Source organism: Colossoma macropomum, unplaced genomic scaffold (genome assembly GCF_904425465.1).
Source record: "Colossoma macropomum unplaced genomic scaffold, Colossoma_macropomum, whole genome shotgun sequence".
Taxonomy (NCBI): Eukaryota; Metazoa; Chordata; class Actinopteri; order Characiformes; family Serrasalmidae; genus Colossoma; species Colossoma macropomum.
In genome coordinates, this window is record NW_023494805.1 from 7,516,709 (window position 1) to 7,535,902 (window position 19,194).

At 38.7% G+C, this 19,194-nt stretch overlaps 1 protein-coding gene across 1 annotated transcript in view; it reads right to left on the reverse strand.

Moving 5' to 3' along the window:
- Positions 1-19,194, reverse strand: part of adcy1b (adenylate cyclase 1b) — a 123,705-nt gene that overhangs the window by 53,703 nt on the left and 50,808 nt on the right. Inside the window, 1 exon segment of the mRNA XM_036597570.1 lies at positions 14,606-14,717. Within this exon segment, the coding sequence (XP_036453463.1) occupies positions 14,606-14,717 (112 nt within the window).

Sequence of the window (19,194 nt, forward strand, 5' to 3'; positions counted from 1 at the left end):
GACCACTGTTAATAAAAATAAAAATAGTAGACTTCAAAAAAAAAGTAATAATATTTAAAGAAAAAAGTCGTTCGGTGTGATATTTCGAGAGTCAGGTTGTAATATTTCGAGAAAAAAGTCGTAATACTTTGAGAAAAAAAGTTTTACTATTTGGAGAAAAAAGTCATAATATTTAGAGAAAAAAAGGTCTTGATATTTAGAGAAAAAAGTCCTAACATTTTGAGAAAAAGTTGTACCATTTCAAGAAAAAAAGTAATATTTTGAGAAAAAAAAGACGTAATATTTAGAGAAAAAAGTCATAATATTTAGAGAAAACAGTCATAGAAGTACGACATTAAAGTGGCATTAATACCACTATAATTAATATTGTGGCCAAAGGCTTTGCAAAGGGAAGGCAGCACCTCCTCGTGTTAAAATGAGGGGTGTTGAGGAATTGATGGAGTTTTTTTCTCGAAATAGTACGACTTTTTTTCTTGAAATATTATGACTTTTTTCTCGAAATATTACGACTTTATTTCTCGAACTAGTACTATTCCTTGTTGCATAGTCTATATATACATATATATATATATATATATATATATATATATATATATGTTCATGCCTGCTACAACCTTCTAATAAAACACATAATGTCTTTTACAAGCTTACAAGCTTAAAAAGTTTGTGTTTACTCTAGAACAGCCCAAAAATGTTAGCTTAGTGCTAACATACTACTACAACCCCATAGGTGAGCTAACAGAAAATTACATTATAGCAGAGGTTTTTATCATTTTTTGACATTTATGGCCCGAACTGAAGGTCCCATCTCTAACAGTCAGTTCATGCTGTGCCTCATACATTCCTAATAGCACCATAAGCAGTGTCACACTGTGCTGTGATACTCTACCCAAATAATATCTGATCAGTGGTGGTCCTGTGGTGGTCCCTTTCCACTGATGAATGGGGTAGAGGGTGGCTGATAAATTGTACCCCAACAGGCTACGTTCAGTAACCGTAACCTACACAGTGAGCCTATATGGTAGGTGTTTCCGATAAAATGGCCATTCACTGTAAGTGTAGCTGTTGCATCACACTGAAAGGCTACACTCACTGCTTTGTGAATGTGCTGAAGTGTTCTTTAGTCCTAATCTGATCTCTCTGTTAAAGTCCTCCATGCCAGTTCAGACGCAAGCAGGATTATCATCTTCATGTGACGTGACCAGCTATATTTAACCCCCCCCCTCCCCCACTGTACATATAATGCAAACGATGCACACCTCAGTCACACACGCACGTGCAACGTGACATAAAATCAGATGCTTACTTTGCGTGTACCTGATACACGTGCATGCACGTACACAATTAACGGTCTGAAGTAAGTGCTGAGTGTATAATCTGCCTTGAGCTCTGCCACCGGGGCTGCAGACACAGTCACACCTGTGGATTTAAAAACTTCTCAGCATAAAACATGATTACACGACTAATTAAAAGAGGAACAGCGATTCCCAACAAGATTCAAACGTGTCATCTGCATCTAAATAAACTCCACCCTGACATTAGCAATGGTGAACCACTAAGGGATTAATGATTAGTTCCAGAAACTATTTTGGTGACCACGAATGAGAATATAATGTAATCATCAGCAACAGCAAAAACCACAGAGAAAGCAGAATTCTTACTTATCTGTATTAGCAATCCAAAAAGCTTTAAACTTTTCAGCAGGTAAACAGTGTATATGGCATGTTTTTATGTTTACAGTCAACATGCAGTCAATGAATATGTTAATATACAAAAATTTAACACAAAACCGGAAAAGAAACACATTAAAATCTCATTAAAAACATATTAAAATTTAAAATCCATCTGTTTCTCTGCAAGCTTTGTTACCCCCCCTGTTATTCAATGGTCAGGACCACCACAGAGCAGGTACTATTTGGATGGTGGATCATTCTCAGGACTGCAGTAACACTGATGTGGTGGTGGTGTGTTAGTGTGTTGTGCTGGTACAAGTGGATCAGACACAGCAGTGCTGCTGGAGTTTTTAAACACTGTGTCCACTCACTGTCCACTCTATTAGACACTCCTACCTTGTTGGTCCGCCTTGTAGATGTGAAGTCAGAGATGATAGCTCATCTGCTGCTGCACAGTTTGCGTTGGTCATCCTCTAGTCCTTCATCAGTGGTCACAGGACGCTGCCCACAGGACACTGTTGGCTGGGTATTTTTGGTTGGTGGACTATTCTCAGTCCAGCAGTGACACTGAGGTGTTTAAAAACTCCAGCAGCACTGCTGTGTCTGATCCACTCAGACCAGCACAACACACACTAACACACCACCACCATGTCAGTGTTACTGCAGTGCTGAGAATGATCCGCCACCCAAATAATACCTGCTCTGTGAGGGTCCATGGGGGTCCTGACCACTGAAGAACAGGTTAAAAGGGGGCTAACAAAGTATGCAGAGAAACAGATGGACTACAGTCTGTAACTGTAGAACTACAAAGTGATCCTATATAGTAAGTGGAGCTGATAAAATGGACAATGAGATTAGACATAAGGAGCTATACTTAATGAAGCAGGCAATCAGTGTATATAACAGTTTTATGTCATACAGTTGGAACAAAAGGTCTCTGCGCTCATGTGAAACTAAGATTTTTGCAAGTGTTCTTCAAATGACACACAGAAAAAGTTGTGTCCCAAAGTCATAACTGTATGTATACAGCTTAATTTGCTCTTTTGGTCACACATGTCCTGCTTAATTCCAGGCCTCAGATCAATAACTCCATTCTGGAGGTTACACTGCCCATCGACTGACTATCTGTGCCATCTTTTTCACAGTAATCTTTAAGCTTTGGGTTTCTGTCTTGCCGACTGTCTGTATTTCTGTCTGTCTGATCTGTTTCTGCTTTGTCACACCTTCGCTTGGTGTAGTACTGAACTCCAGCTAGAGGACTGAACATTTCCAGATGTTTCTACATTTCTAAATCAGGCCCATCTTCAGTATGTACAGACATGTGAGAGACTGCAGGGTGAGCTTAGGATTTTCTTTATCAAAGCGTAACCCTTAGGTCATAAACACTGATGATAACAAAAGCAGATGATAACAAAAGCATGGTGTGATATGAATGGATATGAATCATATGAATTATTTCTCTCTCTGGACGGTGCAGCCTATAACACTTCACTTGAACACTGATGTAACTGTGCCATAAACATATCACGGCACGTGTCATCTGCTGTCTTGACAGATTTTGGTCAGTAATATATTAGTTTCTGTTACCAGAAGGATAATGTAATATGACACTGTTATATTCCTAGTTCATAACCCTTCATGACGATGGTAATTCAACATGACACTGTTATATTACTGGACATAATCTGTCATGACAGATAACAGTAATGCAATAATCTGGCATGACGAGGATAATGTAATATGACTGATATATAACTGGACATAATCTGTCATGACAATGGTAAGGCAACATGACTCTTATATGACAGGACACAATACGTCATGACAGCATATGACACCAGCCATGGCATGTTTACTGCATGGTTATATCAGTGTTATACAGGGTTCATGTGCAGTTTATATTCTAAACTCTAAAGTCATAGTACAGCTGTGTTTGTAGTAGAAGAGAGAATATTTTATTTAAAGTCAGAAGCTCAAACTCGAAACCTGTCAATACAGAACTCTTTGTGATACTACATAACTAAATATCTAATCATGTAATGATATTTGAATAGAACAGCAAAATGACAGTAATAACTCTCGACTTCTGAGGGTGAAATCTCCAGTCAGAAGACACTGAAACAGGAACGTTTAGCTGAGAGTTTACTAACAGAAAGTAGGGGAAACATGCATGTCGTTCCCGTTGCAGTCCCCTAAATTCTAAATTGCAGCAAAGTTTGGGCCAGCTCCAGTTTGGCACTAAAAAGTGACATATCAAACCAAACGAGCTCCCCACAAATGTAAGTATTTTCTCCATTAAAACTATGATATTATCTTAGTTTAATGTCATTTCAATGTATTATGGTCCTTTCTTCATAACAAGCATAAAAAATCGCTAATACCATGCTAATGTTTCGGTAGCTAGCTAACTAACTTTCCCGTTCCACCTTAAATAGTTCAGCAGTTCTGATGCCTGAAGCACCAGAATGTAACTGCTGCACCACTTAAGGTGGAACGGGAAAATTCGAACAAGAAGCTGGTGAATAGCTGACTTCAGCTTCACATCACTGAAGAATTAGGGGTGGGCATTAATAAATAATTGTCCCCCTCTTTGAAGGCAAATGATTCCCTAAATGTAACTAAAGCCCAGCAGTGAAGTTCCTGAACTTTACCCTTCTCTGCTATCACTGAAGACGGGCCAGGGTCACCCACAGAGCAGCGCTAGTAGCCTGTTAATGAAGCAATATTATTTATGTATATATATATATATATATATATATATTATTTGAGGGTCCCATTTCGTAGGGCAAGATTTCAACCACTACACCTTGTAATTTAGTTCCAAGGGGTTAGGGTGACGCTCGAAAACAAGGGGTAGGGGTAAAAAGAAGAAATTGGATTGGGCCTTAGTGCAAAGGGTTAAATGAATGTTATTTCTCGGTAATGATAACAGAGAAGTTAACAGAATGACGGGTGACAGCATGTTAAAACAGAAAGCTGCAGCTAATGTGAACAACAGAAACTGCCACAGTCATCAGCAAAGTTAATCTTTTACAGGCTTCATGTGTGAAAGCATCTAATGTCTGCAAACTGGAGAGATCTGAAGGCAACAGCAGTAAGTGCCTGAGTTTCACTGAAGATCACAGAAGGCTGACCACATTGCCCTTCATCTCTTACATATGAATCGCTGTTTTGTTTAAATTAAAATTAGAAACTTAACAAGGGAACAAGGAACAAAGTGAGTGTGTGTGAGAGAGAGATGCAAAGTGTCAAGTCAGTAATGAGAGTTGCAAAAATACTCAAGTTAGGTGATAAAGCAGAAAAAGGTCTGAATCATTTGAGGGATTTTATGTGAAATGTGTTTTAAAGCTTTGATGTCAATGTTTGATAATGTAGGCAATTGAAAGAGGTTTTATTGGCAATATTTTACAACACCTTTTTTGACTAGCATAGCATTTCTACAAATTTCTAAATGTTTCTAATATACTCATCATGTACACTCTACATTTCAAATAATTAGTAGGAACTTCTTTTAGAAAAATAGATTAAAATATTTAAATCCATATTGTACTATATTGTCTCTATGATAACACATATGACACAAAGTGTTTCCAAACTTTTGAACATAGGGAGCAATGCTCTATCCAATTTTAATAATTTTAAAAAATTAGTGTCATCAGTGTATCAGTGTATTTTGTCAATGTTCACCCTTTTCTGTATGTTATAGTCAAGAAACTCAAGCAAAAGAAATCTCATAATTTCTCTTAATTCATTGGTATATATTAATCATATTATGCATTTACATTTTTCAGTGTGTTTGACATCCAGCAGCACACATAATGTTAATGAGGCTAATGATACAGACATGTAAACTCTAAAGCAATGAAAAATGGGACAAATTCAGTAGCTAACTTCTTCTACAGGGTCTGGAGGTTTGGTCCTCCAAAGAAAACACCAGTGTTTGTAAAAGAGAGTTAGGCACTGCGGTACTCTGAGAATAAAATAACAGGAAACCGGTAAATGTTGATCAGAGATGCTTAATCCTGGTCCTGTGGATCTACCAATTTGGAGAATTCAGCTCCAACACATTTGACTCAACACATATTCAGATGCTTCTGAAGGCCTTTCATTACCTGGATCAGGTGTGTTAGATAGGAGCTAGAGCTAAACTCTGCAGGGTACTAGATCTCCAGGACCAGGGCTGGGTACCCCTGGTGTAGAACAATTCAGTTCATTGAGTTCAAGGACTATGCTGATAATGTCAACTGTTTTACCAGTATTTAGAATTATTTATTTAAAATAATCTATTGTATTTCATACTAAGACCAAAAGGTCAGTGTGTATGAAATTTGTCAGATGTCTCCTTTTGAGATCCCTCCTCAACAATTATTATAAATGGTGGACATTCTGTTAATTCACAGAATCATTTGTACCCTGGCTCCATAAGGCAAGGTCCTTGGACCCCTTACGATTGCCACTCGCAATGTAATTTGCAGGTCGTTTTTTTAGCTCTCATTGTGGTGGCAACATGGTACAGAAATCAACACATCTACATCGATTTTTAGACAAAAACAAAATGGAATTTGATTCATTTACACACAGTGGCCTTTTTGCACCCTCCCTTCTAAAGCTATATAAAGACATCATATATGTGAAAATGAAACCAACTGCTCAGTAAACCTCTGTTGTACTTACGTTCTATTTATTAGTACCATTAAGACACTGATTTCTAGGAACTTGTCCAGGATAATGTCCAACAGCAGTTACTGAACTCTTTAAATCTACATAATTCACTTGAGCGGCATTTTCATCATTCAAAACCACAAATTTCATGGAAAGGCAAGTTTGTATGTAAATCATGAGGTTAAGGTTAGGGTAAGGATTAGAGCAGGTTTAGAGTTAAAGAAAATTATGGTCAATTTAGTAGATATTTAGTTGAATGTAACTTGAACGTACATTAAGTATCTACAAAGTATCTAAAGTGGACTATCCAAATAAAGTGTTACCTAAAAATGTATAATGCAGATCAGACTAAGAAAGAAAAAAATGGCATTGCAGTTGGCAACAAAATTTTATCTCTATACTGAATGTGTATATCGCTGCTGTTTTTCCAAGTAATTTTAGGTCATTTCCTCTGGGCCATTCATCATGAAATTTACAAACAATATACAGGGCAACAGGCACTTTCAAATTATGTCAAAAGCTGAAAAATGACAAAAATGGAGATACAAGGTTTTGTTTCCCAACAGCAGCAAAATGTTCCTATGATTTAGGGGTTTTTTTTTGTCTGTTTTAATGATGACATATACAGCATGAGATATCAATGTCTTCAGCGCAATGGTAGGCTGACTTTATCCATTTTTATATTTATAATTGCAGGATGTTATATAGTATCTACAGCCTAATGATGTTGGTCACACCTACCTGTCAGACAAACTTGGTACCTCTGCAAACAGCTGTCATATTTGCAAGCATTTTGCTGATGCAAAACGGCTGTTTTTGTTTTTATTTTCTTTTTGCAGGAAATTAAATAATTTGGATGTGTAAAGCTTTACAGTACTGTGTAAAAGTAAGGGCAAACATCTTTTTTACACGCTGCCGTGGTATTGCTTTTAAAATGCCCATAAAATCATTGAAAAGGTCGCTACTGGTGGACAGAAAATAATTAAAAGAGAGGAGAAAGAAAAAGAAAGGAGAAAGACGAGGGTTGAGAGAGCGAGTGTGAATGAGAGTGGGCTTCAGTTGGCGGGTGGAGATGCGATTATGACCGAGTGTTCCTGGCCTGCTTCCTCCAGCCTGTCCCCAGCAGCCAGGTGGCCTGAGGCTGCTTCAGTCTCACAGAGCGCCATGGACGCATACACATGCACAGAGCTTGCCCACACACTTTCCCACCCTCCTCTCAGCCATGTGTGAGCTCCGTGGGCAAACCCAGTGTAACTGGCCACTGAGCCTCAGGCCTGGGAGAAAAGCCCAGAAAGGCCCCGTTATGCAAACAAGCCTAACTAACTAGCCATTTAGTCACTAGATTGTATAATTAGAGGTCTTAGATATTTCATAGTCCCTGTGGACCATGCGTTACTTCTAGAGCACAAACTCAACCTCGGCTTCTCTGGCAGGAAAAGGACACTGCATTTTGACTCTTGTAGTGGTCTGCTATGTAAACTGACCGGTTACTTCATTAAGTACGCGTTCTTGTTTTTACCAACCCTCATTTTATCAGCTCCACTTACCATATAGGAGCACTTTGTAGATCCACAATTACAGACTGTAGTCCATCTGTTTCTCTGCATACTTTGATAGCCCTCTTTTACCCTGTTCTTCAGTGGTCAGGACCCCCATGGACCCTCACAGAGCAGGTATTGTTTGGGTGGTGGATTACTAAAAGCTTGCTTCCCTAATTCAGTGGCAAAGTGGGAATCTTAAGAACATCCACATTTTGAGTGTGCAGACCAATAATTCCCGGTTCATTTTTGATGTATAAATGTACATAGATTAGAAAGTAATAAAGCAAGTATAGATTTGTAAGTTGAAAAATACCAATGAATCAGCTTACATGTAGTAAATGAGGACAAAGCTGCTCTTTTGTAAAGAACATAGTGGCGCGTAATTAACCAACAATTACTAATAAATCTAAAATAAAGCTATGATAAATAGTGTGTATTGCGCATAAGAAGTACAAAGGTACATGAATGTAAATTACATCTCCGTAATCAATTACTGGCAAAAAGTAGAAGAAACAAGTTTCTTTTTAGCGTCAAAGGATAGACAAGTCTTATTCCTAATAAAATAAAAGGCCAAGTTCATCTTCAATTTCTTCACCAAATGCATAATATGAGGCTCAAATGTCAAAGAACTATCTATATTAACCCAAGATATATGTACGTAGATACATTTTCATTCACATTTCCCTTTAAATTGGTGACAGGCAGAACGTTCAGGTGCATTTTCCTTGAATTTGTAAACAACACTGTTTCAGTTTTTATCAACATTTAAAACAAGTTTAAAAGCAGCTTGTAAGTTACACAAAGCTTCACTTTGATGAAGTGCTGAATAGTAGATGACAATATCATCAGAAAATTAATGGAAAATTATGACTATTAAAGACTATTAATATATACTGTAAAAAGCAGAGGCCCCAAAATTGATCCTTGAGGTACACCCTTAGCCACCCTTAGCCACACAAAGATGGATCACATTAAGCAGTGATGATTTTCTCTAACGTTAGCCAGCTAGCAGAGAATGTTACCCACAATGCCTCAATCATCAGACAATATGGTGTATTTATTCAGTTAACTTGCCAAATACCACCTAATTTAGCAGGTTTTCCAGGTGCAGGAACAGGAGCTGGTACACTTAAAATATAACAATATTGATAATTATTTGTATGTGAAACAAAAGAGAGAAACTGAGATTCTTGCCTTATTTCTTTTATTCTTCTTCATTTTGGAATGACTTTTACATAATTTTCCTTTCTCTGTAAAACAACTCTAACTTATTGATGTTGCAGAGCCTTGCATGGCTGGAAATTATCCATTTCAGCTGGTCTGAGAGCAGTTTTAGAAGGTTTTCAATAACAGGCAAGAGAAGCTAACTGCTAGCATGCTAAATACGGATCAGATTACAGCACCCTGAACTGGGCTGGTCATCATTCTGGACAAGAGCCAGATTAATTGTATTATTATCTGTAAGGCTACTACTCCAGAACCTAAAGCACTTGTAATCCACTGCTTTGCTGCACTCACTGTAGAAAAACAATTCCATTAATGTGGTGTCACTGCTTAACCCCTGATGCCGCTCGCTGGAAAAGGGTCGTAGCAGATAGAGAATAAATATAATAGGATGAGTTTTAGCCTCTCTTTGCCCTCTTAAAACCTTGCGCAGAAAGCACTGCCAGGTGAAGGCAGTTTTCGGTTCTGCTACATCATATGCTTTTTAACAACATTACTAGGCATGATAACACATTTCTAGACCATTATTAGCACAGCCATCTTTGTGTCTTCAGACAGTGATTTTTCGTCAGTTCTTGCTAATTTGTATGCAGCCTAGAAATGCAGCATATCACTGTTCTTTATTCACAGCTTTCTTCACTGTAGCAGTAGCGACTGTCAAACAGCACAGTTCCTGGGGATAAGCAGGCTGATGCTATACTTTATGGGGCAGATATAGCCTAAAAAGCCAGACTTCTGACTGTCTTTAGAGAGTCTGGTGTGTTTTGTTGCTCAACATGGTCAAGAACTTTGACAGAAAAGTACATGTTAAGTGACATTCAACATGACCGGCTACAGACTGCTTTAGGGCAATACAACAAAATAGGGCTACAACAAAAACAAACCCAAGTGCAACAAATCAGTATGTGTCGGCATAGCGCAAAGATATCTCTTTGGCTACGTTTACACAGCAGGTAAAAGTGACCCAAATTTCATTTTCTCACCAAATCAGAATCTCTTTTAAATGTGATCTGTATGCAACATTAGTCTGAACAGATCAGCTCCTAAACTGACCTGTCTGCGCAAAAGAACAGAGCTTCACGATGCTTCACGTGGCTCATCCAGAGGTAAACAATCATGACTGCCAGCGAACGCCAGTCGCTCCCAGAGCTTTTAGTTTCATCTTCGCCAGCAACATAGAAGTGATCCTGAAGCTTCATTGACTGACAGCTGGGCTGATCACCCACAGTGTGTTCGAGGTTGCCGTAAAAAGGGCGTGCTCACTTCTTTGGTTGGCGTCCTCAGATTCATTAAACTTTGCTTTCAGACTGTTAACTGTTCTTTGGTGCTGCAGCCTTGTTCACCTACAGCCGCGTCTCAGCAGCACGAAATTATGCCGAATGTCGAGTTGGATTAACATAAAAGTTGCTGCATTGCCACATATGGGATACGTATCGGATTTTAGTATCACATATGAAAGCGTCTCAAATTGGAATTGAAAATGTCAGATTCAGTGTGTTTTGCTGTTCACACTGACACACAGACACACATCTGTGTCACATATGAAGAAAAAGATCGAATTTGGACCACTTTTACCTGCTGTGTAAACAAAGCCTTAAAAGCAACTAAATACTTCAAGAAAGTGCTTGGATAACTTTTAATCCTATTAACTTCACACTCTGTGTTCAATTTGTTAACTGTAAGTCTTCCTGTCGGACTGACAAAACAAAACAAAAAAAAGTCTGCATGGACATGTGGGTCGCCAATCAGAACGTAGCTGACAAAGTCCCAATAACTGGGAGCCAGCTTAGGCCAACTTACCTTACTATAGATATCAGGTACTCCATTTACATATAAGTGAGGAATCTGAGGCTCATTATGATTGATTTGTTGCTGGAGTGATAACAAATTAGAGCTAAAATCTGAATGGCTGCATTTTCCCACTTCAATACTCCTGCTGAACTCTAGACTGCATACTGGCACACTAAATAGAACGCAAAAAATAGTGCAGTGCCATTAGAAGTGCACTAGCATTAGTGTAGGTAAAATATAGAAGTGTGCGGTTTGGGACACAGCATTAGATCAGCTAATGAGACTCAAGTGAGACTCATCAGCTCCAGTGGCTGAATATTGGTTTGCTATGCAGCTTGTTAGCTGCTCATTAAAAAATGCAAGCAAAAGCTTATAGAGCATTCAAATAAAATGGAAAATAAATTTAAAATTCTTATTCAAATTTCCATTCTATGTAAAAGGCACTTAATTGTAAATTCTGCATTATGTAGGCTGGAACAGAAACTTTGAATAAGAAGGTGGTGAATAAGAGGCCAACTTCAGCTTCTTATATATATGAACATGTTATTATATTAGAATTTTGGCAGCTTTGGTAACAATTTTTCTTAGTTTTTGTAAAATCTCACACATTGGAATTTTCAGAACCTAAAGGTGCATTATGTATAATTTAAAGAAGTAGCATTACTGAGTCAGGCGAAAATAAAACAGGCCAAAATATGGTGTGTGCTGACATATATTTCACGTGTGAAATAATCTCATAAAAGTCAGAGACATTGAGTCAGACTTTGCTGGAGTTTTTTATACTATGTTATACGTCTTTATGTATTAATGTCACAACCACAGCCTCAAAAAGAAGGCCTGGCTTGATATTTGGGTCTCAAATGCAAAATGAACATTATACTGATGAAGATTTGACGACAATAGTAGATAAATCCTCAGAAGACACGTCCATCACCAAGACTGGACTAAGTTCTCTTGGAATTCTCTTTCAACACACTCACAATCATCAGATTCATCCGCTCGGGGAAGGGGTCCAAAACACAGCCCACATTACGAAATGTTCCTCTGCATTTTACCTTCCGTTACACATTTCCGCCAGAGATGTCTCCAAAGTCCCAAAACTTACATAGTACAGCTTTAAGAGGTATTCATCTTATATCTAGTCCACCAATCAAGCTAATCTTCTCCTTGTAGTGTTTTCTGGAGACTATTTCTAAAGTGTCCCCATATATTTTCATCTTTGGTCATTCTGGCTACTTTTGCTTGGCCTTCAGTTGTAGCTGCAAGTCGCTACCAATGCCCTACCCAAAGGGCATTGGGGCATTAGTAATGTTGTAATCGAATACTATGATTAGTATTATCATAACGTACTTGCAAGACACACTGCATATGTGCACTGACCAGTATCTCGGTGTCAAGTGTGTCTCTAGAGCATGTTTCTGAGAAAGAGTGTTTCCAGCCTGGAAAGAAAAAAAAAACATTCGGGTCTAATCCCGCGGATTAAAGGATTTCACAGGCACATGTGGATGGTAAGTAATGGTGCACAGATTACATTCAGATAAGACTGTGAGCGTGAGAGAGAGTGTGTGTGTGTGAGTGTGTGTGTGTGTGTGTGTGTGTGTGAGTGTGTGTGTGTGTGTGTGAGTGTGAGTGTGTGTGCGAATGGGAAATGGGGGTGTAATTTAAAAGAGAATGAGGGAAACCAAACCCTTCAGGCAACCATAAGAAATGCATGACCTTCACTGTAAAGAAATCATTATCTCATAAAAACATAATAAGAAACTAGCAGTGATTGATTGATCATGGAAAACTTATTTATGAATCTTATCATTTTTTACAGTACAGGGCCTAAAAAAGGCTGGATGTGGTACTCTGAGAATGTATAAGGCGTTCGGGGGGAGGGGGAAGGGGTGGCCTTATCTGCCTGTCTTGTCGATAGTTCATCTGAGGGCAAGCACATCTCATTTCATGCAGATTTAGAAAGCAATCGCATCACATTTCAAATCTGTTCAACAATCTCCCCTCATAGATGTCGCAGACATGTACTGATGAGTTTGTCTTTCTTCCCACGGGGAGACCACATCGATCTGAGGACAGTCTTACCGAGCGGCCTTGTTCTGCTGCAGGATAAAGCCTTTACATTACACTGTGAGTTCTCAACATTAATGGATGCAAATTCTAACCCAACTGCGTCCTCAGGCATGATGCAAACATGCTGGATATTTTACAGCAATATTCTGCACATCGACATAATGAAAGCTGTTTATTAAAATAAACGGTTCATTTTTTATTTGGAGGGTTGGCCCTCACTAGCAGCACAGCGGGAAACACACTCTTTCCGGCCATATGCCTGCATATCGCTGCTGTCGGAACAAAGCCTCGTATCTCCATTTTTGTCGTTTTTCAGTTTTTGACATGATTTGAAAGCATCTGTTACTCTTTACATTGTGTGTAAATTTCATGATGAATGGACTAAAAGAAACAGCCCAAAATGACTTGGAAAAAATTCTGGTTCCATTGACTTACATTAAAAGTAAAGTATGTTTTTTCCTTCTCCTGTAAAGTTACCATTTTGGAGTTATGAGGTTTTGTTCTGACAGCAGTGATATATTACTTCAATGATGTCTGTAAAAAAGACCAGACTCGTTCCAGTGGTTGGATGACAGGCCAGGTACTGAGGGTTTTGACTGAACTGGGAAAATCTGCCTTTAGTTCCAGAGCACCAGTGACCTGAAACTTACTACAGGAAACACTACAGCTCAGCTCGCTGGGTCACTCAGTCATTTTACCACCTCCACCCTGCCTGAAAGTGTTTTACTTGATTTTTACATTTATTGTCTGATTTTCATTATTTTAGTTTTTTTTTCAATTTATTTGTTTATTTATAATTATTCATATTCTTAGTCTTGTTTTAATTATGATTATTATCATTTCAGGCATTTTTATTAATTTTAGTTTCCTTTTTTGATCTTATTCTCTTTTTGTTTATTTATCTTCTTTTGATTTCAATCACTTTTACATTTTATTTACGCTTTAATGATTTAATGATTTTACTATTAATGTTTCATCTCTATCTGATTTGAGTCGTTTTTTATTATTATTATTTTTTTTTCTATATGTTTTGACACAACATATCAAACTCGATCTCTTTTTCCTGTATCAGCTCAGCAACACTGTAAATGAGGGTCACCCTCTATGTTCTCCGAGGTTAAATAAAGGTTGATTGATTTTTTTCTAAAACTAATTGACTTGTCAGGTGAAACAATCTTTCGTAGGCTGTTGTTTAACCAAGCATTAAACCTGGAACAGATTAAGGTCTTCTGCTCTAACTTGGAGCTCTTTGTAATCACATTAAATATCATAAGTGCTTCAGGTAACACTGCACTGACCCAGTACACCAATCCCAGATGGTTTTTATGAAATACTATTAAGCGTTCTGTCGAACTCCACTCGGCTGCCAGTAAAAGCTCTGTATAAGCGGAAGGTTTCTTGCCAGCAGGGTCGTATGAGTTTGATCCAACAACCCAACAAGCAAACAGCATCGCTTCAGCATCTCTGGAGCTCTGCTTTCACAAAACAAAGTACCAAACGCAGTGCAGAACTCTCTCCCACTCTGTGCTGAACTTTCTTGGCTCAGCGAGCTATCCCACAGTCACCGTGGCTCTCAGAGGTGTTAAGTTGCCGTGGTAACAGCAGCGGGCCAATAAGCGTGAAGTGCGAGCGAGGATGACTCACCGTGGCCAGCTCGTCGAACTTTCCGAAGAGTTCGTTCAGCAGCTTCACCAACTCCTGCGCCGTGCACTGCGACGCCAGGCTGGTGAAACCCACGATGTCCGCAAACAGAATGCTGGAGGAGAGAGAGGGAGAGAGAGAGAGAGAGAGAGAGAGATAGATAGAGAGAGAGAGAGAGATTTTAAGAGTCTAGAGCAGCAGTCTGCACTTAGGTACAGTGTCAATGATGTGAAGCAGCAAAGTACGTGAGTGAATGAGTGAGAAAGTCAATGAGTGAGCAAATGAGTGAGAGTGAATAAGTGACCGAGTGAGTGAATGAGTGAGTGAGAGTGAGTGAGTGAATGAGTGAGAGTGAATGAGTGAGTTAGTAAGTGAATGAGTGAGTGAGAGTGAGTGAGTGAATGAGTGAGAGTGAATGAGTGAGTTTGTAAGTGAATGACTGAGTGAGAGTGAGTGAGTGAATGAGTGAGTGAATGAGTTAGTTAGTAAGTGAATGAGTGAGTTAGTAAGTGAATGAAGAAGTCAGTTAGTATGTGAATGAGTGAATGAGTGAGTAAGTGAATGAATGAGTGACAGAGTGAGTGAGAGAATGAGTATGTGAATAAGTGAGTGAGTGAGTGAGTGAGTGAGTGAGTGAGTTAGTGATTGAGGAAGTGAATGAGTGTGTGAGGGAGTGAGTGAATAAGAGAGTGAGAATTAGAAAATGAGTTTGTGAATGAATGACTTAGTGAGTGAGTGAATTAGTGAGTGAACGAATGAGTGAGCAAGTGAGTGAGTGAGTGAGAGTGAGTAAGTGAATGAGTGGGAGTGAATGAGTGAGTTAGTAGGTGAATGAGTTAGCGAGCGAGTGAGGAAATGAATGAGTGTGTGAGGGAGTGAGTGAGTGAATAAATGAGTGAGTGAGTGAGTGAGTTAGTGAGTGAGGAAGTGAATGATTGAGTGAGTGAATGAGTGAGTGATGTGTAAATTTAGAGGTTAGGGTTTGAGACAGACACCTTTTAATAGAAAAAACTGCATATATGTAATTTATTACTATCTCAAATAATTATTTAGCTTTAAATAGATCATAAAATAACCCTTGTAAATATGTAAGATCTGAATACTTAATAGTTTCTTTTTTTCACTATCCCCTCCACCCATTGTTGGTGTGATGCACTTCCAAGTGGTGTGGGCATGTTAAAAACAATGAAATGATCCCAGGGGAACCATGAGGTGGAAAACTCCAACAAGTTTTTAAAAATAGCAAAAACAACAACAACAACATTCAAAATACAATGTCAGATAGAACTAATACACTGTCGGCTTTTAAAATACAATTTATCAATGTATAATGCGGGTCACTGGTGTAGTATATTAAATCTTTATCTTTCATCTCATAGGATGCACAAAACCCTCATCAAATCATCTGTTCATCACATTTCCTGATAAGTATGATGATGATACAACTCCTCTGCCATTGTATTGCGCCTGATGGATCCTTTAGAAAGCTGAAACGGAAAATGTGCCTTTCCCTATTTTTAAAATCATCATTATCCATGACATCATGATACCACTGGAGAAGCAATCAGTGAAATCCATACCGTCCTAATCTTTAGCTTTCGAGTTAGGACTGGCTAGTTATGGGCCAAAGATAGGACGACTTTCAGACAATAGTCCTTATTGCAGCGCTTACGGCGCCAGAAGCTAACAGAAACAGATTAACTTTGCAGGGGAAAAGCCAGATTGCTCAATGAAGAATAATGCTGATGTGAGGACGCATACCAGGCCTGAGAACCAGACATCGTATCAAGAAAGTGAAGGCAAACTGACATGTAGCTAAACTAAATAATGGTGGAACACAGTAGCATTAGTACTGGGAGGCGGATGCGCAATTACACTGGGGCTCATGACAAATGGGGACATTATTGGGACCCGATTTTGATACTGCACACCAGCAACTCACAGAAAGATTCCAATTTCTTACAAAACTGACATCAATTTGTCTCCATTTTATTTAGCTGGACTGAAAAAGCCAACTTACTTATTATTATTATACGGTCAAAAAATTGCAGTATTACTCTTCCTACAGCTTTCAAGCTAGGGTTGTAGAGTCTATACCCAAATAGGTCACTTGTGCTTTTTTTAAACCGACTTGACTTGTGGTGTTTATAGAGCCTTTGTTCTAACATTTTTCGCTGCTGTTGGATCAAAAGCTCGTATCTCCAAAATGATAACTTTACAGGAAAAGGAAAAAACATACTTTACTTTTAATGGAAGTCAATGGAACCAGACTTTTTTCCAGGTAATTTCGGGCCATTTCTGTTGGTCTGTTCATCAAGAAATTTAAACACAATGTAAAAGGGAACAGACATTTTCAAATGATGTCAAAAACTGAAAATCGACAAAAATGGAGATACACGGTTTTGTTCTGACAACAGCGATATTTTCATTTCCCCTAGGAATGAAAGAGGAAAGACTTAACATCCTAAAAGTCATTCCACTTATATAAAATATGACGCTTATATCTCTTATTTCACTGTAGTCAGAATTAACTTTGTAGATAAATGTTTTTGGTCACTCCTCTTATGTCACCATCATACAAGTATACTAGCAACACCTTAGCAACCCGCTGGGATAGCATATGAATGGCCTTGCAACATCTTAGCCACCCCCGGGGATAGCATAGCAATGGCCTAGAAACATCTTAGCAACCCCCCTGGGATAGCATAGCGATGACGTAGCAACACCTTTGCAACCACCTGGAATAACATAGCAACCACCTGGGATAACATAGCAATGGCCAAGCAACACCTTAGCAACCACCTGGGATAACATAGCAATGGCCAAGCAACGCTTTAGCAACCACCTGGGATAACATAGCAACCACCTGGGATAACATAGCAATAGCGAAGCAACACCTTAGCAACCACCTGGGTATAACACAGCAATGGCCAAGCAATACCTTATCCACCCCCTGGGATAAGTCTTAAATTTGAAGTCTAAAGCAAACATTTAAGTTAAAGTGAGCTGCTATAGCTTTAATCAGGCCTGACATTTTGGTCCAAATCAAAATACAGATTTTACTATCCGAGTCTGACCTGACCTGAACCACATCGTCAAGTTTTGAGTCTGAAACTGACCCGAGCCCAACAAAATTATGTCCAAAACTGATCCAAATCATCCCACCATCACCCAAAGTGCTGAATCAAACTTTAAAAAATATAGTGCTGGTTAATTACTGCATAGAGACAATAACAGCCGCCATTAGATCAGATCAGATTAGAAACAACAAAATATATTTATAAAACAGTTTTTCCAAAATTATGTTTAAATTCCACCTTGATGAATCAAGCAATGTTTTACATTTACAGCATTTGGCAGACGCTCTTATCCAGAGCAACTAACAAAAAGTACTTTGTCTACCTAGAGAAAGTATCGTTGCTAGTTACATATAGGTTAGAGAGAAAGCCAGTCCTGAGCTCAGAAACTGCTAGAAACAAAAGTCCATGTTGATACTTAGAGAAAAAGGAACAGAGTTAAACACAGCGCAGTGCAATACATTTCAATAAGTAAGTGTAGTACAATACAATACAATAAATACTTAACTCAGTGCTCACTTAAGTGCTTTTGAACAACATCCCAAGCGTTTTTCAGTCTTGATAAACTTTCTATATTTATTTTTCGCACATCTATTTGCTCACAGGTGTGGACCTCGTGGACCTCAGTGCTAAACTCTGTCAACAACCTGAGTGGGTATTTGGTAAATAAGTTCAGGTCTGACGTGCACAGTTGGATCTCATTGAGTTTGGGCAAATATTTGAAGCTCTAGCAGCGCTTTAACCTTTAAATCATTATTAGCTGGCTTTGTCAAGCTAACTTAAAGCCCTTTCACAAGCTTGGTAACAGTTTTCAGACAAATTCTACACAGAATCCAACAAGATACATTTTATTTATAAGTTTAAATTCTCAAATTTGAAGTCTAAAGTAAACATTTAAGTTAAAGTGAGACGCTAGGTGTGGACCTCATGGACCTCAGTGCTAAACTCTGTCAACAACCTGAGTGGGTATTTGGTAAGTAAGTTCAAATCTGACGTGAACAGTTGGATCTCATTGAGTTTAGGCAAATATTTGAAGCTCTAACGCTGGTGTGTGGAGCGGCATGCCTCGAAAGCATCAACTTGTTTGAGACAAAATGATAGTGAGTAAAAAAGCAGTCATCTTTTTATTCATTGAGAGTCATTTTCTTATGGAGGGGCCTGTAATATTTCCACACTGGGTCCCATAAGACCCCAGTTACATCACTGGTGGAAGTTATGTTCCTCACAGGCCTTCAGATCAAGGAACTGTGATGGACTGGTGTCAGCGAATAAGGAAGGTTTTTCAGGGTCATATAGCAAGACTGGGTTAAATTCTATAATAAAAACAAAACATTTCGTGACTCATCCTCGCTCCTACCAAACGTACACAGAATTAACTGTGTCCTCAGGCATTACATCCAGCATGCTGCCTGATAAACAGCACGTTCTCTCTCTTTATGAGTGTGGTAACTCAGATCAGTTCACAGTGAGGGCAGCTACAGTGCCACACACACACACACACACACACACACACAC